Source organism: Chelonoidis abingdonii, chromosome 22 (genome assembly GCF_003597395.2).
Source record: "Chelonoidis abingdonii isolate Lonesome George chromosome 22, CheloAbing_2.0, whole genome shotgun sequence".
NCBI lineage: Eukaryota > Metazoa > Chordata > Testudines > Testudinidae > Chelonoidis > Chelonoidis abingdonii.
The window spans coordinates 11399870-11425331 of NC_133790.1; the positions used below are offsets into that span (position 1 = coordinate 11399870).

Genomic DNA, 25462 nt, shown 5'->3' on the forward strand with positions numbered 1-25462 from the left:
AGGGAGCATGGAGGGGGTGTTGGATAGAGGGCAGAGGAGTTGGGGGGTAGATTAGTGTCGGGGCAGTCAGAGGGCAGGGAACAGGGGGCTTGAATGGGGGAAGCGTCCCAGGGGGCAGTCAGGAAGGAGCAGGGGTTGGATGTTTGGGCGCAGGGGCAGCGAGGGGACAGGTAAAGGCTGCGCTGCGTGGAGGGGCAGGGGTCGAAGGGGGGCTGTCAAGGAACTTGGGGGGTTGGATGGGGGAGGAGTCCCGGGGGGGCATAACCCCGTCATGGGGTGAGGAGGAGGGAACTGGTTGTTAATATTTTGGCAGCTCATCACTGCTGACCTGTATAAAGAACACTCCCCATCACATTCTAGGCCTACACTATGTCCAATAATATTATTCTCCACATTTTCCCTGTACATTTTCTCCACCTCTAGATATACCACATGTGACAAAGTTCCTCCTCTACCTTGGTGGGTCCTGCGTTTATTTGTGGATTTGCTCGCCTCAGAGATTCACCATTTGGGTCAGGAAACAGCTCAGAGACCTTCCCCTCTGGTAGAAGCCACAGTCCAGGTCAATTCCTCCTGTGTCTGATCAGGAGTTGGGAGGTTTGGGGGGAACCTGGGCCCGCCCTGTAGTCCAAGTTCCAACCCAAGGCCCTGTGGACTGCAGCTGTCTAGAGTGCCTCCTGGTACAGCTGCGCGACAGCTACAACTCCCTGGGTTATTTCCCCTTTCTCCTGGTGTCTGATAATGCTTGTACCCCTCAGTCTTCCAGCAATACATCTTCTCACTCTCAGCTCCTACTGCCTCTTGCTCCCAGCTCCTCTCATGCACGCTACAAACTGAAGTGAGGTTCTTTTTAAACTCAGATGCCCTGATTAGCCAGGCTGTCCTAATTAATTATAGCAGTTTCTTCTTAATTGGCTCCAGGTGTCCTAATTAGCCTGCCTGCCTTAATTGGTTCCAGCAAGTTCCTGCTTGTTCTGGAACTGCCCCTGTTACCTTACCCAAGGAAAAGGGATCTACTTAATCTGAGATTAATATATCTGCCTTCTAACACTCTCCTGTAGCCATCTGGCCTGACCCTGTCACACAGGTTACTCTTCTAAAGTTGTCCTCAAAGGAGTGTTTACAAATAGAAACAAGGGCCAATATCTGTAGCTCTCTTTCTGGCCCCCCCCAACCGAACCCTACCTGCATCTTGTGAAGTAGGCTTTCCAGACAGAACTATACATGAGTGTTATTTGCAAAGAGTTTCAAATCTTGAAGGGGTGACTCGGTGCAAAATGCACTTAATCATAACATGTCGGCGTTGTTGTTTTATCTTCCACACAAACAAAGCGCCACATTACAAGATGGAAAAGTTTGTAACTGGATTGTGCTGAAATCCTTAAACCTGCATGTTCCTTTAATCCAAGAACAGTTGTATACATTGTTGACAGTCTCTTTTATGGTAAATGAGTGCAAGGACAGAGAGGAGCTCAGCGTAGGAAAAAAAATGAAGCCCACCGAAATGCAAATTTTATTTGCAGTTGGTATGTTTATAAATATATATTACATTCTTACAATCTACAATACATTCTGAATACAGATGGATTCAATCAAGGTTTGGTGGCTGTGAGAAACTTTGTAATCAACTAAAGGCATGGGTTCAGTCTGCAAAACAAATGGAGATGGGGAAGCGGGAGCCCAAACCAAACTATAGTTTCTTGGCACTTTGCCACTGGCGATTAATCCTGGACCAAACAGATGACTCCAGTTTTAGGGCAGGAGGGCACTTCAGATTCAAAGGGCAATTACTGGAATTCTACTATATATACATATAAGAGGAATGAGAAAAGAATCATCACCGCTGGATGAAACAGATATTATTTATCAAGCTTAGCCGTTCAGCTATTAGGGTGTATAGTGCTTCTCCATGGCCTTCATGCTGCCCTATAAATATGCACAGCAGTGGGTCTGAAGAAGCATGATCAAAATGGAAATGAACAACCTAGCCTCAAAAGGGGAAGGAGTTCAGCACAACTTATACTTACCCAAGAGAGAGTGGCCAACTTTGGTGAATTACAACAGGTAAAGCAAGTACCAAATTAGTTCCGATGGCTCCTGTGCTTGGCAGAACTGCACTGTGGATAAATAAATGTGGATCTCAGTGAAGGGAAAAGCCACCAAACTTCCAAAGCAGATCAATGCTAATAAGTGCCCCCCAGGATATCAAATGAGAATGCTCCAGGAAAATGCTTGTGGAATACAAATTTAAACAGGAAAACCAGATAGAGTGGACTTCTTTAAAAGACCTTGGGTCTCTCAAACCTTTCCAAAGCAAACTTTCCTTTATATGAGCAGTATGTTGATTATAGATTATACCTTCTCCTATTTTACAAATTAAGAAATACTGAAAAGTGGCCAGCAAAGTTAATTATCTCAGCATCTACTGAAAAAGAGAGTGTTCTGTTATAATTGTACGTGTATCCATTCTCAGTGCTTGGGAGATGGTCATGCAGGTCTGTAAACAACTCAGTCACTCCCACTCCACCAACCCCCAGATTCTTTGGAAACTCATAACTTTGCAACTGAGGTTGCTGTGCTGCTCACACTGCAGTTGTCTGTCAGCTTTAAATTAACGTTCTCAGCTGGATGTTCTCTGCTTGTGTCTAGAATGACAAGCTTCCTTGTGTTGATCCGTTTATTCCGAGCCCTATTTTCGCTTTTAACCACAGCCTGTGATACTGAACATTAGAACTGTGTGAGCTTTGTAATATCCAAACTGTGTTGGAGTTTGTTATTTTTATTGATTTCCCAGGAAAGCTCAGAGAATGAGATCTTATTATTTTCTAAGGTTTATTTTTCCATGTTGCCATGCATCAGAAACTGCACACACATTTTGTTCCAGTCTCCAAGCCCATTAGAAGACTTGAACTGTATGAGCTGTACAGGATCTCTGCTTTCTTAGCTGGTTTTGGGTTGCTTTCCGGGGCTCCACTGAGGTATTATCCACCACTTGACTCTCATTTGCCAACACATTTTTTTCCCCAATACCCAAAATTAAAGGCAGAAAGGTGAGTGAAAACCAAAACCCAAAAAGGTCCATAGCATCTTGTTACACACTCTCATGTAATCTCTCCATATAGTTTCTTAGCTCTTTGCACTCCCCAAGGTCGATATCCTGGCACACCCATTTAATATCGTCCTCACTACTCATCAGGATGGAATTGACGGTTGGGCACCCATCGTCGGAGGAGATGGTGGTAAAGGTGGTGAATTTGACTCGTTTCCGCTTGGAGGTTGGAGAGGCGGTTGGTTCACTTTTCTGTTCTTTCCCTTCAATGAATGTGGAGTCTGATGACCTGAAGACTTGGCCATTAACGTTCTTTTGGGCATTTGTGTTGAGGAGATATTTGCTCTCCTCAAAGTCCACCCCTCTGTCAATGGCAGTGATGCACTCATCTTGTTGGGATGAGAAGTTAATGTGATTCTCCAGAAGCTCTGTCCTGTTGCTCAACCCAACCCAGTCGTGAGAGTGGCTCATGCCTTCCTGTTCTTCAAAGGGGACCTGCTTGTGCCTGTACTTCAAAGCAAAGGTGACACAGTTGATAAGGAAGACAAGGATTGCCAGGCAGAAGACTCCCAACAAAGCATACATTCCTATCTCCAGATCACTGAGCCCTCTGGGTGTCTGCACAAGGTCATTCTCGTCTAAGTCCCCATTGCTTCTTGGCAAGTCCACCTGTGCAGGGAAACTGGTGAAGTCTATTGGAATGTTCTGCAGATGGCTGTCGTCATCCAGAAGGCTTTCTCTGTCCTCTTTTTTACTTAAAATAGATCTGTCTGTAGTAGTTCCTCTGCCTTCCATTCGTCCCACTGAGGAGCTGCTGTAATACTGCCCATCTGGCCTAGCTCTGTCCTGCAAGGTGGTTTTCTGACGCCGATCGCTTGCATGGTTTTCCAGGTGGACATCAGCCCCGTTTTGCTTGCTATCGCTGACATTAGGGTTGGCATCGCTCTGTCCAAACTTGACTTTAATGCTCCCACTCCCAACAGCCAGGACGCTCTTCCTTTTGGATTTCTGGCATGGTTCACTGATCACCATTTCCACCTTCACCAGTGTCCCCTGGCCTTCAGTCTCAGCAGCGATCACGGGCCACTTGAATTTAGGGTCATGGTGAATGGAGACCACCTTTTCGTCTAGAGATGTAGCCATCAAGGAGAAATCTTTGACATCGTAAATATCCAGGGGCATGACAGATCCATCACTGAACTGGACCCAGCAGCTGATGGCTGCTTCCTGTAATATATAACACACACACACAGAGAATAATCAGCAAAGGAAACACACTGTCTCTCCACCAATCCTCTTCTCCCCACAATCCATTTATAATCAGGACAGAAATGAGCAAGAAAATTAATTCCTCACGAGACACATAAAAATACTAGTTTTAAACACCCATTTGTAATAAGCTTTGTTTTCCCTGGAGGTGCTAAAAGGAAGCTGTGTTCTCTGAGATCCATGGAGTCTACTTCAGCATGATAATAAATTGCACATCAAAAGGCATTACTGGCTACTGACTTTGTTTACTGCAGTTATATATTTAAATGAAAAAATATTTATTACATTATTTCTAAACTGCTTAAGATACAAAGTCTCCTCTTGTTATATGTAACATATGTTAAAAGCACCTAATCTAGCAAATAAAGCAACAGTGACTCCGGGTCTTCCAGCTTCATTTTTGCCTTTCAGCATACAAATGTTTTTGCACAAGGTGGGTCATTGGGGGTTGTTGTTTAAGCAAAACGCTCAAGATAAATGTCATGCTTGCTAACAATGTAAAGCAAGACAATACTCTCCTTCGTTTAGAATTATGATGTCCTGATCTCACATCCTCTGAAGTCAACAGACCCATTGCTATTGAATTCAACAGGGGCAGGGTTGAGCCTGAATTCTGCATCTTATACACACAATAGATCTTCTCACATGTCTAGAGATTTTGGGACCCTCTATTTTTGGTTGCCAACTTGAGACCCTTTTAAAGGGGTCTCATTTTCAGAGGGCAGGTGCTCAGCACTTTCTGACAATCATGCCCTTTAGGGTGTCTCAAGTTGGCAACCAAAAGTGGAGACACTCAAAATTGTTAGTAGCTTCTAAAAATCTTGGCCGGCACATGCATACCCCCACTCCAGATACTCTGTTGGTGTTGGGGATGAGCAGTACAGCTCCATTGGAGTCCATTTCCACCATCTACATCTAACTATTTTATATGTATTTAAAGAGTAGATGACAGACCTGAAGAATAAAACAACCAAACAAAAAAACAGGCTGTTTTTACATCCTAACTTAATGCACATGCGGAGAGTAAACCTTTTTCTTTGTTTTTTAAAAACATGTTTACCAGTAGTTCTCCCATACAGGTCACAGGAGATAGCCTACACTGTAATAGGATTCTCTGCTGTTTTAACTAAGGGTCTGATTCTGAAATCCTTACTCAGGAACAACTCCCAGCATCCTCAATGGGAGCTTTCCCTGTGTCCTTATTTCAGGACCAGGCCCTAAGACTTTGCTGGCTCTGTCATAAATCCTGGCTTTGTGTTTATTAATCTTCAGATGTTTCTTGCAGGCCACATGGAATTTATGGCATCAACTCTCATCCTCCCTCTGTGCTGCTTAAACCATCATAATCATTTAATAATTTCACATTGCTCTCCTTATGGGCAACATGCTTTGAAATATAATGTTCTAAACAAGGGGAGTAATTGGGCACGGATCAAAACTTGTACAGCCCTGCCAGGGTGAACATTTTCCTTTCTGGTGTGTTACATTTTTGCCAGCATTCCGAGTGTGCCACTGCACCCAGAAGAGGGATTCAAAGAGACTTGATTTCTTGGAACTGAAATGTCAGAGCGGTGTAGCATGCTGGAGCTAAATGCCATCAAACCCAGCTTCTGAGCTGATTTCAAGGTAGAGTGTTTAGCTCCACATGTCAGCAATGGATTAGCTCATTGGCTCTGTTTCTAACTGCGTGGCATCATCTTCTTAGCTCTTGGAAATCTATGGGAACCTGATTTTTATTGCACTAAAAAAACAGCAGCCCTATGTTACTTCTCATCCACCAGCTCAAGGATAAGGCCCTGCAATGAATTAGAGTCTCTTGCCAGTTGGCCAGAATTCAAATGTATTTACCCTTATAATTTACCTTTAAAGCACAAAGTGTGTTTAAACATAGAGGGCTCAGTTTGTCCTGTGTCACTCCAAGGTCTTCCCTGGTGTAAACCCACTGATGACGTTGATACACAAAACAAGTCATTTCAAATGCAGACAATAGCGTAAGAAAGAACAAAGATCAGTCAGTCACTGATGGCAAATTTGTTAAATGATCCAATGTTTTCAGACTCAATGAGCTGTGTGAATGCAGACAGCGCATGGCTGCTGAGTGCCAGTGCATAAGTGCACTATGTGATTTAATCACTCAGGTCCCCAACAAAGCGGTTTCAAACTGAGGGTGTGAGAGAGAGCAGAGCACTGGCTGAGCATCACATGGGATCGGAGTTTGAGTCTAGCATTCCTGGGACCAGCAAGAGTTCACAGCTCAGACAGGAGGAAGTGTCTGGTGTTGCTCGTAAGGGAAGGCTCAAGCAAATGCCGGAACAAAGCTGATGGCCCCCGGTGGGAGCATTACCTGGCTGTCCTCATCAGAAACAGGCTTTTGAAGGGATGGGGATGAGCAGAAGGCAAGTGAGAGACCTTGTGGCCCCTGACAAAGGAGACAAGGGGTGACTGAAAAATCAGCCCTTGCTTAAGATACCTCCATAACATGGGTCAGTAAGAATGGGAGGTTCTCAGGGGCATTTTGAAATCCTCATAGCACATAACTAAAGACGGAGGTGTCTGGCATTATAACAAGTCCAGCCCCACCTGTTAGCGGTTTATAGCAAAAGAGACTCTGTTCTGTTCTCATTTGCACCAGTGTCAATATTAATTCCACCACCCCCAGCAGTTACTCCAGTATGAATGAGAGAAACTGGATCACAATAGTTTACTGTGGGGAAATACAGAGCTCTTTCCTTTTTTATCTCCACCCTGGTGCATTCATAGATGTCTGCCCAGGCCAGAGCTTGAGGGGCGGTGCGTTAATTTGGATGGAATAAATGGGGCCAGAGATCCCAACAGCGGGATGGGCGGGTTATGTTGTTTATTTATAGCATGTGACTGGGTTGTCTGTGGGGCTTTGCGTTATTTATGGGCTGTGAACCAAAGAGACGGAGAGGGTTTGTTGGTTGGCACTTGGATTTTTGTTTTACAGGCCTATTGCCTTTTTTTTATGGGAACGTTGTTTTTCTATTAAGGTGCCTGGTGACCTTCAGATATAGGTGCCTATAAATTACAATGTTTTGCTAGAATATTATTAATAAAAGGCCACTCGATCCCATCAGCTTCGCTGGCGGGAGATGCTGAGTAGATTGGGGCTCAGAAGTGGCATCCTGTCAGTCCACAGCACACGTGCTGGGTCCTCGTACCTGCTTTGGTGACTGAAGAAGCTCCTGTGCTACTGCTGTAGCAAAGATGGCTTTACTGCTCCCTGGGCTGAGCTGCAGGGAGAGCGACAATCCAGTTACCAGCTGGACTCCGAGGTCTGTTATGGTCACCTTCTCGTCCAGAACTGTCACGGTCTTCTCGGCCAAGATGGCGTCTGAAAGAGGGGACAGGATCTGAAAAGAGAAATCGCTATTAGCGCTGGATGTTTTTGGATAGCACCCAGCATAATGGCATCCCCAATGGGCCCTCCGGTGTTACTGTAATGCAAATAAATAATCAATTGCACTATTCATTAGTGCATAGATTTAATATTAGGGCTATATCTTTATACATTAATAATAAATGATAGGTTAGTCAATTCTCATAAACTGATATAGAGTCCAACCAGTAAATAGGCTGCTTACGAATATATACAAAACCTTTTAATAATGCACTTCTAACTGCTATTCAAATCTGTAACATGCTTAGAACATCTATTAATCAGTTATTAATAGAGTTGGGAGATATTTTTTCAGCAAGTAGTAAATTCGCTTAAAAATGCACACTTTGGGTCACCGAAATTATTCGTGAATTCAGGTCAAACTTAGGGAATAGTTTCGGCCAGAAAAAATATTTTTCCCCCCAGAAATGACAAAACGTTTTGTTTCGACATTTTCAAAACGAACCATTTGGAATTTCATTCCCAAAGCATGTTTTCAATGTTTTGTTTAACTGAACGCATTCTGGGAGTTTGGTTTCTGTGATCAAAACAGTTTCAGTTACAAAGTAATTGATTTGTTTCCAGGTTTTTCAGTTCAGCCACCACACTGAAAAATCAGTTGTTCACTCAGCTCTCTTTATTAACCCTTTCTAAGTTCACTACAAAATGTAACTGTAATATTATGTGCAATTAAATCGGTAATAATTAAAAAAGTTTGGATGTGTGGGGGGGTAGAGGTAGAAAAGCCTTTTACTGAGATTCTAAATATAACAACACAATTTGTAGACAATTAGTAGAATGAGTTTCATTCCAAATTCTTGCCCTGCGGAACTAAAGGATAAGAGTACACCGCAGAAAACTGTTGTGACAATGGGACAGAAACATAGAAAGGAGGCTCGTTCTGACTAAAGGGATCTGAATACTCTGAGCAGGAGAAGTTGCCAGACTGAGACATCACTAACCACAGACTTGTATTTAGAAGGGGGCTTAGTTTCACGATGCTTGTGCAGTGGGCTACACTTTGCCAAACAGGTTCTTTAATCAGTTTCTTTCCCTTTGAATTCCCTTTTCAGAATCACTCAAGATATTTATGTGCCCTTGTAGTGAGCACTGCAAGTCCCAGAGTCTTGGAGGCCTATAAAAAAGACTTTTTTTACTGAGGCTTCCAGACGTAGCCCCAGAAGCCCACTTCCCCAGGACCGACAATCAGTGCGGTCAACACGTGCAGATGCAGATATCAAAGGGGCTGTCCTGAAAGTCTGGGGTCATGAACATACCTGAAGATGAGGCAATTATCTCCCTTTTAGCCCCAGTGCCTGCTGATAGGTTGTCTACTTGGGAATAAGTATAGGAGATTTATCCTTTCGGTTCTGGGACCTTGCTTCCTGATCCAGTGAATAGGTTACCAGAACAGGTGTTAGCAGAACTAGCTTCTGTTTTTTTGGCTCTGCTGCTTACTCTCCGTATGACCTTGGGTAAGTCATTTAACCTCCCTATGCCTCAGTCTCGCCATCTGTAAAATGGAATTAATGGTCCAAATTCTCAGGTAGCGTTAATTGGCATAGGTCCACTGAAGTCAATGGAGCCACGCCAATTTACACCAACAGAGAATTTGGCCTAATGACACTTATTCTCAGCCTTTCTAAAGCACCTAGAGACGCTTGGCTGGAAAGCACTATCTGAGCACTGATTGCTGTTATTGCTTTGTGGGTGTCCTTGTCCCTGTAATGTTTATATCCTGTAACACGAATTGAATTTAAATAATTTCAATCCCAGGCTTTCATATTTCATATTTCCATCCTGATTCTTCATCCTGCCCTAGTTAATATCAGCTTTAGCGCCTTGCTCTGTCAATTTAGGCCCTGACAATATTAAGTTATTTCACCAGCTGCCTCCCTTGTGATATCTGCAGTTGTGGATCTGGTATCAAAAAAGTATTAGTCAAATATAGGCAGAAATGGGTTCGGATGTTACATGGGATGGGACAAAATTACTAAAGCCTGCAACCCACATGCTTCAGGGCATAGGTTGATCAATAGCTGGGAAGAGAAAGAAACCTGATCCCTCCCCCCCCCCAGTAGAGTACTGCATCAGTGAGTGTATTAGGTAGGTTTTTACACTTTCTGTTGAAACATATGGTCTTTGCTTCTGTTGCAGAAGGAACACTGTGCTAGATGTATGATCAATGGTCAATGGTGACATTCCTGTGTGTTCAAATGTTAGTTTTTACGTGTGACTGTATGGCTGGTGAAAGCCCTTGAGACTGAAATCCTCTCATTCGCTGCAGAATAGACACAGCTGGGACACTGTCCATGCAACCTTCCCTACTCATGTGCCTCAATTCTGACTCAAAGGCTCACCATCTCAGAGGGAGAGAGTCATTCAAACTTCAACCCCATTCAGTCCATGGCATCTCCACTAAGACTGCCAACAAGGGGGCATATTTGTGCCAGTCACGGTGTTTTTGATGATGTGGGCACAGTGCCCACTGCCCAGTGGACGACTCAGACCACCACTCATTTTTGACATAGGCATCGGATGACAGAAGCTTTCAGATACTAGCAACCCAGGCCAGATTCAAACCCAGGACCCAGCGTAACAGTGAAAAAACTTTGTAGTCTCTTCCCGATACCCCAATTCCTGTATTCCTATCTCAGAGAGTCCCTCGAAGCCCCAACCCCTGGGGTGTGGGGGAGACGTGTGGGAGTGTGTGTGCTGGCATAACCAGTTATAAAGATAAGAACTCCTCAGAAAATTCAGATCTAGATCCAGGTTTAGATTTCATCCTCTGTCCCGCCCCAGGTCTGAAGGTGTTGGATCTGGGAGAGATTGGTTTGACTCCATTTCTATGCTCCTATTCCTAATGAAGGGACTCCCCCGGTGATGATTGCCAAGTGCCGTTCTCAGAAGGGAAGGGTAAAGCCTGGTACACCAAGGTGAAGGAGGAGGGAGAGCCCAGTAGCAAGTTTTCCCTACCTGAATTGTCGTCATTCCAAGGTCTTGTCCAATCAAAACCTGTCCGCCTTGCAGCTTAGCGATTCTGGGCTCCTCCACCTGCATGAAGTCACTCACCATCTCCGTGATATCCACCTGCCAGTCAGAACCCAGCAGATAGCTCAGCTGGCCACCTGGGTCGGAGGGCTCGGCGACAAACTGTGTGAGGACTCGCACCATGGCGTGCTGGTACTGCAGGGTGCAGCCTCTGCCCTTCCGCTCATCCTCTTCTTCGTCGTCGCTGTCTCGGGCTGGTCTGAGGAAACAGCAGCATTAAAAAAATATCAAGCAACCCAAGGAAGGAGGGCGAGGGTGCGTGCCCGGATGCAACAGTTTGTTAAGCACTGATGGGGCATCCAAACAGGGAGCTGGGGTATCTCCTCAGCTTTTTCCTCTCTCTTGTCCTGCATAAACAGGCTACGTCCAGTCCTGCAGCTTCTTCCTCTAGAACATTTCTGACAGAAGTCATATTCTTTAATCTCCCCAAAGGATGACGGTAGCTTCCTGGTTTCTCTCGCCTTCACAGCACCATGCCCCTGGTTCACACAAAAAGCAGCTTCTAAAGTCGCCTTCCTTGCCTGCGCCTCTGACCACTCCACTAGGGTGACCAGAAGTCCAGATTTTATAGGGACAGTCCTGATTTTTGGAGTTTTGTCTTATATAGGGACCTTTTACCCCCTACCTCCTGTCCTGATTTTTCACTCTTGCTATCTGGTCAACCTACACCCCACCCCTCACCATTCTCTTGGAATTCCTCCAGTGACTTCCCATGTCAAGTCCAAACTTTTCATCTTCACCTTCAACCTCTTATCTCATGACTCACCCCACTCTGTCTATGATGCCCGACTTGTCTGTGCTTTTGTCAGCGACGGACACGAACATCTCCCCTGCACTCTTATCAGCTGCCCATACCAATATCTCCATGCTGCCAGTTAATGCATGGAAACCTCTCTTTGAATAGGTCTATAAGGTCATGCCTTCAAATCCCTCCAGCAGAAACCTTCTACTGTGACGCTTCAAGCAAACCAGTCAGTAAATCAAGGGCAGATGGGAATAGTTCACACCTACTTTATCAATTTGTTATAATAGTAATTAAAAAATGGTCAATATAAATAAACCCATATCCCTCTGGCCCACCCTTTGTGTGCCACTTCGCAGACTGTAAGCTAGGGATGGGCAACCTACGCCAAGCGTGCCAAAGGTGGCATGCGAGCTGATTTTTGATGGCACACGGGGCAGGCTGAGCTGCTCAACTGCACTCGGGTTCCCGCCGCTGGCCCCCTGCCAGCAGGGGTCCCACCGGCAGTCCCACTCAGCACTTGCTGCTGGCCTGGGTGAAGGAACCTCAGGCTGGCAGTAGGCTGAGACCCCAGCTGGCAGGAGCCGGTGGTGGAAACCCCACAGTGGTGGCAGGCTGAGCTGCTCAGCCTGTTGCCGCTCTGCAGTTCCAGCTGCTAGCCCCTTGCCAGCCGGGGTCCCGCCGCCGGTCCCACTCAGCGCCCGCTGCTGGCCTGGGTGAAGGAACCCCAGGCTGGCAGTGGGCTGAGACCCCAGCTGGCAGGAGCCAGTGGCTGAAATCCCAGAGGGGGGCTGGCGGAGATGCTCAGCCCACCCCTGAAACCCTAGAGCTGGACGGGCTGACCTGCTCAGCCTGCTGCCACTCTGGGGTTCCAGCTGCTGGCCCCTTACCAGCTGGGGTCCCCGCTGTGGCCCCACTCACCTTGCTTCCAGCGCAGGCCCCCTGCCAGACAGGGTCCAGGCTCCCGGCCCTGTTCAGCCCTACCAGCCACCAGCTCCATTCACCTCAGCTACCAATCTGGGGTTCCAGCTGCTGACCTCCTGCCAGCCAGTTATCAACTTATAACTCAGAAGCCTGCGTGCAGCTTAAAGTATTTCAATACGTGCCACCAGACATTGGGAAACTCAGCAGGGGCAAGGATCACACTAAATTAATAAGATCTGCATATTAATTTAATTTTAAAAAAAAGCTTCTGAAACATTTTGATAACCTTGTTTACTTTACATATAACAGTAGTTTTGTTATATATTATAGACTTATAGAGAGACCTTCTAAAAAACGTTAAAATGTATTACTGGCATGCAAAGCCTTAAATTAGAGCATATACATGAAGACTCGGCACACCACTGCTGAAAGGTTGCTGACCCCTGCTGTAAGCTCTGTGGGGCAGGGACTGTGTCTACACAGCACCTAGCAAAATAGGACCCTGATCCTGTTTTCATAGAATCACAGAATATCAGGGTTGGAAGGGACCTCAGGAGGACATCTAGTCCAACTCCCTGCTCAAAGCAGGACCAATCCCCAACTAAATCATCCCAGCCAGAGCTTAAAACACTATGGCCTCCCAGTCAGTGAATCAAACCCCGGTCTCCTGTGTGACAGGTAGGGCTACTTACCACTATACTAACAAGGATGTACCTATTGTAATATACATATGGAATATACAAGTGATGCAAACACACTTAGTAATTATTATGCTTAATAAATAGTTATCAATAATAAATTAAGCAATGGCATCCCATTTACCAGGCCTCAGACCAGACAGATCTGGTCTTTGCTGATGTCTTGTAGTATGGCACAAGTGAAAACACTGACCCTGCCTCACCCGGCCAACAAGCTATTTCCATTTAAGCCACTAGTGCTATAAAAGGAAATTGATTTTCAGTGCAGATCCATGCAATCTGTGGTTCCTGTTGCCCTAATAAGTACAATGCGATAGCTGATTGAATAAATGTCTGGTGACCTTCAGGTTTACACTGGAATTGCATTGAGGCCAAATGAGTGTGTGCGGATCCGCTGGCCATGTCAGCTGCTTGGCATGTGAACCACCCAGACTGAACATTCGCTAATGAAACCTACCTCTTATTAGAGATGATAGGGACCCTCCACCCCTTGATCTGGTTTAGTTCTGTGTCAGAAATCTCTATCTGCAGTGGGAGGCGAGGAACCCAGACTGTCATTTCCAGTGGGGCAGTCAGATGCTGGTAAGTAAAGTTAACGATGACATTCACTTTGCCTTTCATTTCCTTCCCGTTGACAAAGACATAGTCACATCTGTCAGAAACCTGTAAAAGGGAAAGGGGAAAAAATTAATGAGTCTCTGAACAAAATTATAAAGCTCACCCCATGCTGAGTGAGTGGGAGGGAGGGAGAGATAAGATTCGGGTTTGAACTAGTTCCAAACTCTGAGGACAACTAGCAACAAGAAGAAAGGTGCCTGGTTTGCCATTAGCAGACTGCATAATTTAGGAATACTTGCGAGCAAACAGGCTTTTCCTGCTATAAATATTTCCAATGGGAGCTAGCATAAAAGAACAGTTCCGTTCAGTTCTCAGCCCCACCATCAGGACCTCTGGCTCTGGTTCTGAACTTGTTCTGGCTCTGATGGAAGTCCACTGAGTCATGGTCTCAGACCCTCAGTAAGTCAGAGAGATGATAATAAGTTCCTTCTCCTCCAGTTTGGTGTGATTCTAAGGAAATGTAATGTAAACATGAGGAAAATCAGATGGGTAGGTGCCTGCACAGGATATTCAATATGGGGCATATTTCCCTGATCAATTCTGAAATGATGTCCTGGAGTGGTGATGGTGGTTGCTGTATTGCAGGAAGTAGTATTAAAATATTCCTTCTGAATCAGTACTGGACCAACACTAACACATGGCATTAGGGTTGCTGTGCCTCTGGGGGTGTCACTTTTCAGAGAAGACACAAAGCTGAGGTCCTCACCACATTTGTGAGAGCACTCTGTGCATTTCTGTGGAGTAATGTGGACAGCTTCTGGACATTCTATGCTTCCTCTGTGGTTCCCTCCTCCTGTCCTGGTCCCTTCCCATTATCTCTCCTACTTCTTAAACACCCTCTTTTCCTCTGATCCCGTCACGCTTCCTTCTTCTTGCACCGCATTTCTCCCTTCTTCTATTGCTTCCCAGCCTTCCATAGTTTGGATGAACTTTGGGCTCTGTTCACATAATGCTAACCTACTGTTGTTTGCCCCAGTGTCCTGCATCATGCAGAATCCAAGTGACTTGTAGGTTATTCTAGTATGGTCCAGCCCTGCTATCTTTGACTTCAGTGGGAGTTTTGCATGAGTAAGGACTACAGGACCTAGTCCCTAATGAGGGATAGTAGAGAAAAGGAGCTGGACGCTCACAATCCAAACAAACCCAACCTGCTGGGGATGGTGGAGCTGTCATTATAATACGCTATGTTTGGGGGCCTTGAAACATTTTTTTTCAGTTTCATAAGGGATACGAATACATTTTGAGGACAGTACCATAGAATAAAACAAGCATATGCAAAGCAAACAGAAAATGGTATTTTGTTGTTCAACAGAGATAGAGGGAGTTTTTTAATCCATCCATATGTGGAGGCATGTATTCATCGTGTCAATACGGCTCCATTTATCAATGTGAGCTCTTAAATCTCTCTTGATATAAAAAGCACTCAAATCGGATGGAAAAAAGTTTTACTGAAACAAGTCCAGACAGGTTTATTATAATTTACGGCATGGGAGGTTCCTTGAAAGACTATACATGCTGAAGATTATTTGATATTAGCATTTCCCCTCAACCTCTCCCTAATAAAGAGCGCTTGATTTTTGCATTTTAAGAAGCTGAATAAAATAGTGCCTTCGTTAATGTATAGCATCAAAGGTAGGAGGAGGTGTGCATGTGTGTTGTATGATAAAAGTTATCAGTTTCATCAAGAGATGACGGAGAACCAGACTGAATTCTGAACCACTTCTGAATTCTGGCAGTTCAAATGAAATGGAACTCCTGTCTAAACCACCCCAGTCTTGTAAACCCAAACCCGAAGCCCAGTGTCCTCATCCCTGACACTTGAGGCAAAGACAGAATTGGGCAATGACTCTCCCATCAATTTCTGTTCCCTCCTTCCCACCAGTACAGCCAGCTCAGTAACAGACTGGATCCTCTATTTGTATCATTTCTTCCTCCTGGAAGAAGAAAGTGTCTGCTCAACCATCTGCAGAAGATGCCTTTACTTCTTCAAACATGACCCAGAATTCCTTGGCTGCAGCGGTGCTCCAAAAGAGGTGTGGTAGGTGATAGTACAAAGGATTCTGGAAGGCCAAGGCTTTGCCGCAGCCAACAGCAGAAACAGAAACCTCCTGTCCCTTGGAAGATGAACCAGATAGGTAGAAACTCTAACTGGAGAACAAGAGTGTGGGACTGGCCAGCTGATCAGTGTCCAAGGCAGTCACTGTGCTCTTGCAAAAATAATACCCTAGGCAACCACCTACTTAGCTTATCTCTTAGGCTGCCCCTGGCTTGCCATATGGATTGATATTGAAAGGTTCTATGTTAGCGGAACTAGGATCTACCAAGAAAGAGATGGTCACGTGTGTCTACAGCTGACCTCTGCAGAAGACATATTATCCGTCCAAAAGCTCAGGGTGGGAGTATAACCCAAGCCTACCTCAATACTGTGAGTCTGACAAGGGTCCGACACAATGTCCTTTCCAAGCCATTTCTGACAATACTTTAGTCATAATAACCTGTAGTCCTGGCTATCAATACTGCTGAGAGTTACTAAATCTCACTCAAGTGCTTTGGCAGCTATTGCAGGACTCTAGGTGAGCCGACAAGACCTGTTCATTACAGCTAGTTAAAATATATGAGTAAATGTACATGTCAAATAATTTATTAACTACCGCTTTACAGTGCTGATGATCTGAAGGAATGATCTATTAAAACCCTGAACTCTTTTCACAATCCATTACCAGCCAGACCTTCTTTTCCATTATGTGGATATATTTAATATTTCTGACTCCTGAATGCATAATCTTGCACTTATCTGAATTTAATGCCGTTTTCTACTTTTCTGTTTAAATGCTGAGTGAATGTAAATGTTATTTAAATATCACCAGCTTTTGTGGCACAATTTACATCCTTGGCATTTTGTTTTTCCGTACAAAGGGCTTAATAGCAAAACCATTTCCACATGGATGGATTCTTGTGTGTATAGGGTAGATTCCATCCCCAGGGCACTGGAAGAGAGCGGCCCTTCCACTTGGATCTGAACCAGGGGCACTGTGCCGCCCTACAGGTATAGTTGCTCACATGAATTGCATCATTCTTCCCACCTGTATTCTCCAATGTCCTGTCTGCCAGACAGGAGGGCACAGGACCCTCAGGCAGCGACTGGTACTCCTGCTTCATCTCTCACCTCACGTTACCCTGGATCTGCAGGAGAGGATCTTCCATTCCCTGCTAGCACTGCGCGTTCCTCCTAATCCTTCTGGTGTGTTTTAAGTGATGCTCTGACACTGAAAATCTCTGGTGTGCTAATGAGTTTCAGCTGCTACTTTCTGGTTCTCTCTTTTACTTGGGACGCCCCCAAGGAGAAAAATTAGACAAAGCCTCAAAGCTCTTGTTTACCCCTGAGTCATTGCAGATCAAAGTTCAAGCCCAGGTGGCTCTGAGGAAAATAATCAGCTGAATGCCTCAAATGCTTAGCTTGCCTCTGCACACTGAAGGCCAGATACCGACTGCAATGAATGGCCTGTAAATGGAGATTTTTCTTTCTCAAGCTTGAGGCCAGTGTATTAGCTTACAACTCCAGTGCCTCACTTACAATTAGCTATACTAAGCAATTACGCAGCCTTAACTAATTAACTCCATGTCTTGGGGAGGCAATTAATCAAGTATCTTCATTTCCCAGAGGGGGAAGCTGAGATAGAGAGGCTAAGCGTCTCCCAAAGTCATAGAGCTGGGACTACACCCCCAAGTGGCTCCTGAGTATAAGTAACTTCTGACACTGATCTGAGTGTGAGAGCTGGGCTGAGGTTCTGTGCTGGATTTCTAGGGGCTGCACCTTAGAACTTGCTGCCCAGAAAACCTAAGTTACAGCAGCCTCCCTGAGTTGTCCTGTGTGTGGCAGCACTGCCCAGAATCTCGGCCATCTCAGCATGCCTCTCCCAACCCCCACCCCCACCCCCAGCCCTAGCCCTGTCCATGCCATGCCCCAGCACAGAGGAGCTTGAGGAGGTCCCTGGGAGCAGCCTTACAGTGCCTGCACCAGAGGAATCCTCCCCAGTGGAGATATAAGGCTTTGAGGGCATCTTTATGCCACTCTGGCCCTTTTATGCGGCATAAAGGAATCTCTCCCTTTTAATGGAGTTATTCCTGATTTACACAGGGTGAGAAGAGAATCAGGCTGTCAGATTTTAAATTCCTTAATGGCCATGCAATGGAAAGAGAAAATAAAGCTGGCAGGAAAACAGACTTCAGTTCTGGCTTCCTCAGGGTTCTCATAAACAGGGAGTAAACCAAACTCCAGTACTACCGCAAGAGTGATTGAAGAAATACCTTGATCTTGTGCTGTTAAGATTATAATGTATAAAAACAAACAGATGCAGGCGGGCAGGGAGAGATTGAGCAGTTCGGTTACCCAATCTCTCCCGTTTACTGCTCTGTAAATGAAGAGAGCAGTAATTATTTGATCATTCAATTCCCAGCCAGTCCTTTGGATGAATAAACACAACGGCTCGGTTGCAGTTTGTTCACAATGCCAACAGAGCAGCATCAAGACATGGTGTAACATATACTTCATTTTCATAAATCAGGCCAGGGCATTTGGAAACAGGTCATCATTACAAAAAGCAGATTATCTTTGCCTTGTTTTACTTCAGATGTGTCCAAACCATTCATCTTAAAGCAGAAAGAGAACATTCAGCAGAAGAGAGAAAAAGGATATAGGTTTTCCAAAAACCAGGCAGTTTCTCTGTCAGTCTGTTTCCTTCTTGCAAATAGCTCTTTTGGTGGCCTATGTCAAATGAGTCTGATGGGTCTCAGTTGAGCACCCTCTGGTAGGGTGACCAGACAGCAAGTGTAAAAAATCAGGACAGGGGTGTTCTTCACCCTTCACCATCTGAGACAGAAATAGGGAAGCTCCAAGTTTATTGGAGTGCATTGAATGAGGGTGTGTGTGTGTGTGCGCGCATGCAAACTTCTCCCTGTAGGAACATTATGGGGAATCAGCCCAGAATAAGTTTATTTACCTCAGACAATTTCCAGAGAACTAGTAAGCACACTAGTAAGTAGATGCCTCATAAATATCTCTACATTTAATAAGAATCTATCTATGACGTGTGAAATAGGAAAGCCCCTTTTCAGCAATCAAGACAGGTAAGACTGGAACCTTGCACAAATTCACCCTGAAATCAATCTCACGTTTTCCACACAGACCTGATGATTTATTTCCCTTCAGTCTAGCTTCTGATGTTTGATCTCTCGGGGCTGGCAATGCTCTGTCCCCCTAGAAATGAAACAAGCCAGGAGGGGACAGTGGAGGTGGATTCCCTTTTCCTTTGCTGCTAATGTGCTGCTGTCATTGCCCTCCCTGGGCTCTGGCCACTGCTAACACCAGGACACAATAATGCCATTAAATCATTACTGTGCCGCTCTCTTGCTAGAGCTTTATGGACCATCGTATCACAATAGGTTTCCACACAAATGTGCTGAGATGTCCTCCATTTAATTTACAGAGGATACAGTTAGCTCCCACAAGACCCTACAGATAATCTCTCAACCTGGGAAAGCTTTTGTCTCCCGAGGGGATGGTCTCTTAAATGGCATTGTAACAGTGAACTTGGAAGTACAGAGAAGTGCCTGGGGTTTGGTTTGGCTCCTGCAACTCCCCTCTTTCTCTTATGCTGGTGAACACCTAGAAAAGCTTTAGCAAGCTTCCCCTGAGCCACATACATCTAATCTCAGTGAACCAGGGCAGCAGAAGTTAGAGGCTGCTTGTCACCAGCACAATACAGAGTGATACAGTGGAATTATGAAGTAGGGATGTAGCTGTGTCATGAATGCACTAAACAAAAGACTTAAGGCAAATTGGGTGTGGTGCAGGGATCAACTATCCTACAAAATTCGTAGGGTGCGATTTTCAAATTGGCCTAACTCTAAACTCTGATGTTAATGGTAGAACTTAAATCAACCTCAGTGGGAATAGAAGCACTGAGTGCTTGCAAAAATCCCACCAATTAACTACTCATTCCTCTTAAGATAAATGCCAGTCTCCCAGACAGAGTTGTGCATAATGTAGCCCAAGACTATGCACCCAACCCACTTGGTGTCATTGCAAACTTGAAAGTGTTGCTGCTCTAGCAAACTGAGGAGCTTTTCCCTGGAAAGCAAATATGGACTTGAAAGTGTGGATTCTTTGCTGTGCCAAGGCACCTTACTTTTCACTGTTAAAGTGTCCGATTGTGTTTAAAAAGAAACCAACTTGCCGCTCCAAAGTAGCACAGGGACATTCCAAGCTCTTCAGTTTTGATTGCAAGCAAAATAGTTACAAAGCTTCCTTATTATTTTTTTTCATAAGATAGAACACAGAAATGGGAATTTACTGGATGGCATTGGATTTTGGAGAGTTCACTCTCTTATCTGAGCAAACACAAAGCCTTTGGCATCCCTGTTCAACAAAAGTCATCAACAGAAGCCAGACACTCCTGCAATGCGGCAGATTCCCCACACACTTTTCACTCTAACTTACATCTGATTCTGTGCTGATTTGCACCTGTGTCATAGTGTATCGCTGTGCAAATGGCCCGTCAAGGAGATGTAAAACGCTATACTATTGCAAGAAAGAAATTCTGACTTGGTAGCATTCTACACCCACTATCCACAGATATAAAGGCCTCTGCGAAGTTCTGGGCAGTGAAGAATCATGATAGCTGGCCTCACTGCCTGTCCTAACACCACCTCTCTGCTTTTCTCATACTTCTTAGAAACTGTCTGGGGTAAATGTTACCTTGGATAGCTAATTCACCAGCGAGTCAGACCCACCTTTGCTAGTTTACTGGGCTGAGCTGCTTCCTCAGGTCTGTAAAGAAGGCAGAAAGAATAGCGCATTTTGTATTTTACAGTGGAAGAGCACCACATTTCTTTTAGTCCACAGCAACACCAGAGACTGAAGCACTTCCCCACCTTGTTAGAATCATTTAGCCCACATGTGATACTGATTACAAATCCTTACAGGAAACCATTTTTTCCCCTTCCTGCGGTAATTCTGTTGGCTCTTTTACAAAGAGGCACCTAATAAGTCTACGAAAATGAGAAACACATAGGTCAGTTACGAAGAGTCTGGATTAGGGCATCTTGAGGGACAGATGATTAGGAAAGCTAGTCTCCACTGTTCCCAATTGACAGCCTATATTTCAGGAATGCACCATGTGCTGGGCTTCTAATCTTAATGCATGGCAATGTAGGACAGTAATCCTTCCTCAGTGCAAGCACTGCTCTCCTTATACTCTACATTCCAAATACATAACTGCTACCTTGGCAGGCTTACCAGACATTTGCTGATGTAGGATGGCACATATTGCTTAGCCCACAAGCACAAGCAGTAGTAGTTAGCAAGATAAATTATATTAATGAGTCCTGCCCGAATCAGTGCTGTCACTTAGAAGAACAGGAGAGTTTTCCGGCCTTTCTATAACGAGGAAAAAGTGATTGGCCAGGAAAATAACAAATAGAATTCATTTGAGCTTTGAAAGACTCCAGGAGGAACCTAAGCTTTGTATCAAGGTGCAAAAGGAGGAAACCATTAACATTCCTATTCTGTAAGACACTGGCAAGTGACGCGAGGAATGTGGCGTCACCTTTAACCATGGATACTTAGCAGATAGCGGAAGAATGAGATACACGATTGGGAACTGATCCCAGCCTGAAACTATGCAAGACAGGGACAAGTGACTGACAGTAGCAGGGTGGCAAGACAGGAGGTAAAGTGGATCCAAGACCACTGTGTAGCTAGAAAATACACTCTTCCTTGTTTTGAATCCAGTCAGACCCAAAACCATAGGAGATCAGAATCTAACAGTAAAAACCTATTGGTGGTAGCACATTGCCTGACCACACCAAAGGATGCTGGAATTGGGAATAATTACTGAAGATCTGCTCCCTGAGCTACAGCATTTCCCTGTGTAGTAGAGAAGAGAACTTTTTTATTTTAGAAGGAAAGGGATCGGAAAGAGAAGTTGCATCAATTTTAGGCCAGATTCTATTACCCTCACTCACCCTGGAGTAGAGCTTTCTCCCACAAGTAGACCCATTGACTCCCATGCTATTTGCAGAGGGAGGTGCTACTCAACATACAGTGTCTCCTCAACTGTCGGTGGCACTAACATCCTAAGTTGTGCTGCTCTACAGCTGGAGCAAAAAATACACAGCCTGGCTTGAAGCTCAGCTACTTAACTCCAGCCAAATCCTAAATCTGATGTTGCCTTGAGGTCTGTCAACATTTATTTACTCTAGAGGAGGGAAAAAATGTGAACGTCTACACTTTGTCCAGGCTGCTTTGCCTCATCCCAAGCAACTGATCACGTCATACGTGTCAGCAAAAAATGCAAGAGCCTTTCTGTGTTTTCTTTCCGTGAAGTAGTGCTTTGAAATAAGAAGGAAACAAAATGGGCTCATGTCAGATTGGCATTTCTGACCTAGTCAACCTTTGCTACCATGTGGCAGTCAATCAAGGGAAACCAGTTTCCATTCCAGGGGGATCTGCTGCTCAACATGAAAGCTGATACTGAAATGAAAAGAACAGGCTCCTTCTGGTTACATCGAAAGCAGAGGAGACAGCAAATATGTGTAAATTACGAGGACTGTTAGATTATAGGCTAATGATTTCCAACCGCTGGTAGGTGCACCAGAACTGAGTAAGAAATATGTACATTCATTGATAATTGTACTCTGTGTTTTTGTATCACCTTCCAGGAAAATGTTTGATTATTTTTTTTTTGTCAAAAAGAATGAACATCTCACACTGAAAATATTTATCTTTGGAAATGCAGATCCAGTACCACATAGGTGTTGAAGTTCAGTTGTCTCATGTCCCTGTTCTCTTTTATGAATAGGATTCCCCACATGAACTATTTCTCCCATGTTGCACCACACTCAGGGACTCTTATGATGCATGCACCTGTCCATAAGGGGAGACTGAGGTGCATTAGAGGACATGGAGGCCAGAGATTCTAGCCTATACAGGAGGATGGAAGCTAGAGGCACCTCAACTACAACTCCCATGAGGCACTGCAGCAGCATTTCCAAATGTAAATATTTTGGTTTTCAAATTTCAAAACTTTTTTGGTCCGGTTCTACTCACAATGCTTTGCAAGCATTGCTTGTGACTCCACCCCATGTAGGAGGGCATGATCATTATTCCTCTTTCACAAGTGGGAATCTGGGGCAACGTGAAGCGAAACAACTTGCCCAAGGTCATGTGAATCATCTGTGGCAGAACAAAACCAAAAGGTGCTCAACACCTTGCAGGAGAGTTTCTGCATCCTACAGAATGATGATGTGACATGAGATCTGTCAGGCAAGGATCCACTGGTGATGGTGCATATCAACACTAATGACACTGTGCTGTGGGATATCGCACAGATTATAGATGACTTCAGAGAACTCAGAACATGTGATGTCCCATGTCTTGAATCCAGGCCTGGGAGTGCCCATCCATCTGCTGCACAGTGACTTCCACCTAGTGTTTGCTGAAACCCACTCACCGAGAAGCTAGCAGGACTACAGCCCTAGCCAAGGCACCATCCATGGGAGCCCTGACTGAAGGACTGACCAGGTTTCACTAATTGGTCCAACTACGGTAGGTAAGCCAGAGGGAGCCACAGGAAGTTGTCTGAGCAACAAGATGATTTTCTGTTGCAGCTTCATTGGACCCTGCCTGTGCCTGCTTCTTGCACCCAACCCTGTCCTGATTTCTGCTCTGCTCCTGGCTCCTACCTCACCCCTGCCTTCACTCCTGTTCCCACTGTGCTCTTGCTCCATGCTTGATCCTTGCCTGTCCTCCTGTTCCTGCCCTTATCCCACTTCCACCATCAGTTATCAGTCCTGCCTCTGACTCTGGCTTGCCCCTTGCCTTTGGCATTTGGTATCTGCCCTCCGCTCCGACCCTCGGCTTTGATTCCTGAGTCTGACTCTGGCTTGACTCCTGGCTCTGGTAAATTGGCAGTTAACTCTGGTGCTGACTCTTGGCTTTGTCCCCTAACCTGGATGCCTGCTCTCCCACTAGACCCATTCTTGCTCTGCCTACATCCTGGTCCACAATAGAATGGTATTGAAGGAGAAGTATGCTTAAATGATCTTCTTGGAGTTCCTTCCTGTCTCACAAGCAATAGAAGACAGAAGGCAGAAGATCCTGGAAGTGAACCACTGGATAGGTAAGGGGTGTAAAGCAAAAAGCTTTGATTTTGTGGAACACTGGTCTACCTTCTGTTGGGAGAGGGAGGCTATAAAATTTGGATGGCATCCATCTCAGTAGATGGGGAGCCAATCTTCTCAAGTACACGCTGGCTAGAGCGGGTGTGTTTCTAATGGGGTCCTGCAGGGACTGGTTCTTGGCCCTGTGCTCTTTAACATTTTTGTCAATGATTTGGAGGAAAACATAAAATCATCACTGATAAAGTTTGCAGATGGCACAAAGATTGGGCGATTGGTAAATAATGAAGAGGACAGATCACTAATGCAGAGTGATCTGGATTGCTTGGTAAGCTGGGCACAAGTAGACAATATTGTTATAATATGGCCAAATGTAAAGTGATGCATCTAGGAACAAAGAACGTAGGCCATACGTAAAGAACGTGGAACTCTATCCTGGGAAACAGTGACTCTGAAAAGAACTTCGGGGTCATGGTGGATAATCAGCTGATCATGAGCTCCCATTGCAACACTGTGGCCAAAAAGGCTAATGTGATCTTTGGATGTATAAACATGGGAATCTTGAGTAGCAATTGAGAGGTTATATTACCTCTGTATTTTATACTGGTGTGACTGCTACTGGAATACCGTGTCCAGTTCCGGTCTCAACAATTCAAAAAGGATGTTGACAGACGGTTCAGAGAAGAGCTGTGAGAATGATTAAAGAATTGGACAACATGCCTTATATTGGTAGACTCAAGAAGCTCAGTCTATTTAGCCTAACAAAGAGAAGGGATGACTTGATCACTTTTATAAGTACCTACGTGGGGAACAAGAACTTGATAATGCAGAGCTTTGGAACTGTGCTCCAGCTCCGCTCCAGCTCCAGGCAAAAACCTGCAGCTCCACTGCTCCAGAGCTGCTCCACACTCCAGCTCTGGGCTCTGCTTCATAGCCCTGTGATAATGGACTCTTCAGTCTAACAGACAAGGGTATAATAAGATCCAATAGCTAAAAGCTGAAGCATGAAAAAGTCAGACTGGAAATAAGGTACTAATTTTTAGCAGTGAGTATAATTAATCATTGGAACAACTTACTAAGGTTTGTGGTAGATTCTCCATTACTGGCAATTTTTAAATCAACGATGGATGTTTTTCTAAAAGATATGCTTTAATTCAAAGAAGAATCCTTCCAGGGAAGTTCTACAGCCTGTGTTGTACAGGAGGTGACACTAGATGATCACAGTGATATCTTCTAGCCCACTCTACGTATCTATTAAATGTTTTCTCCAATTTGAAAAGATTCTGCATAGTAGCTCCCTATTATGTGACCCCATCATATCGTGCAGCAGTGCAAGCAGGCCGATACGCTCCGGTACGTTGGACCAGCAAGCTATTTATAGCTGGTCCAGCGTACCGGAAGGACACAGCAGCAGCGCCGCCAGAGAGCTGTCTCTGTGTCTGTCTACCACAGCAGCAGCCCCGCTGGAGGAGAGGGCTGAGGGGTGGGGATGGTAGTTCTGCTCCTTTCCCCGCTGCGAGGGGCAGCAGCAG

At 45.0% G+C, this 25462-nt stretch overlaps 1 protein-coding gene across 1 annotated transcript in view; it reads right to left on the minus strand.

Annotated features, from left to right (window-relative positions):
* Window positions 1–1596: 1596 nt before the first annotated feature.
* Window positions 1597–25462, minus strand: part of TMEM132D (transmembrane protein 132D) — a 440368-nt gene continuing 416502 nt past the window's right edge. Inside the window, exons 6-9 of the mRNA XM_032791207.2 lie at window positions 13591–13796; window positions 10695–10968; window positions 7501–7692; window positions 1597–4276 (exon numbers count right to left, since the gene is read on the minus strand). Coding sequence (XP_032647098.1) covers window positions 3092–4276; window positions 7501–7692; window positions 10695–10968; window positions 13591–13796 — 1857 coding nt within the window. The 3' untranslated portion in view covers window positions 1597–3091. The remainder of the gene's footprint in view (window positions 4277–7500; window positions 7693–10694; window positions 10969–13590; window positions 13797–25462) is intronic.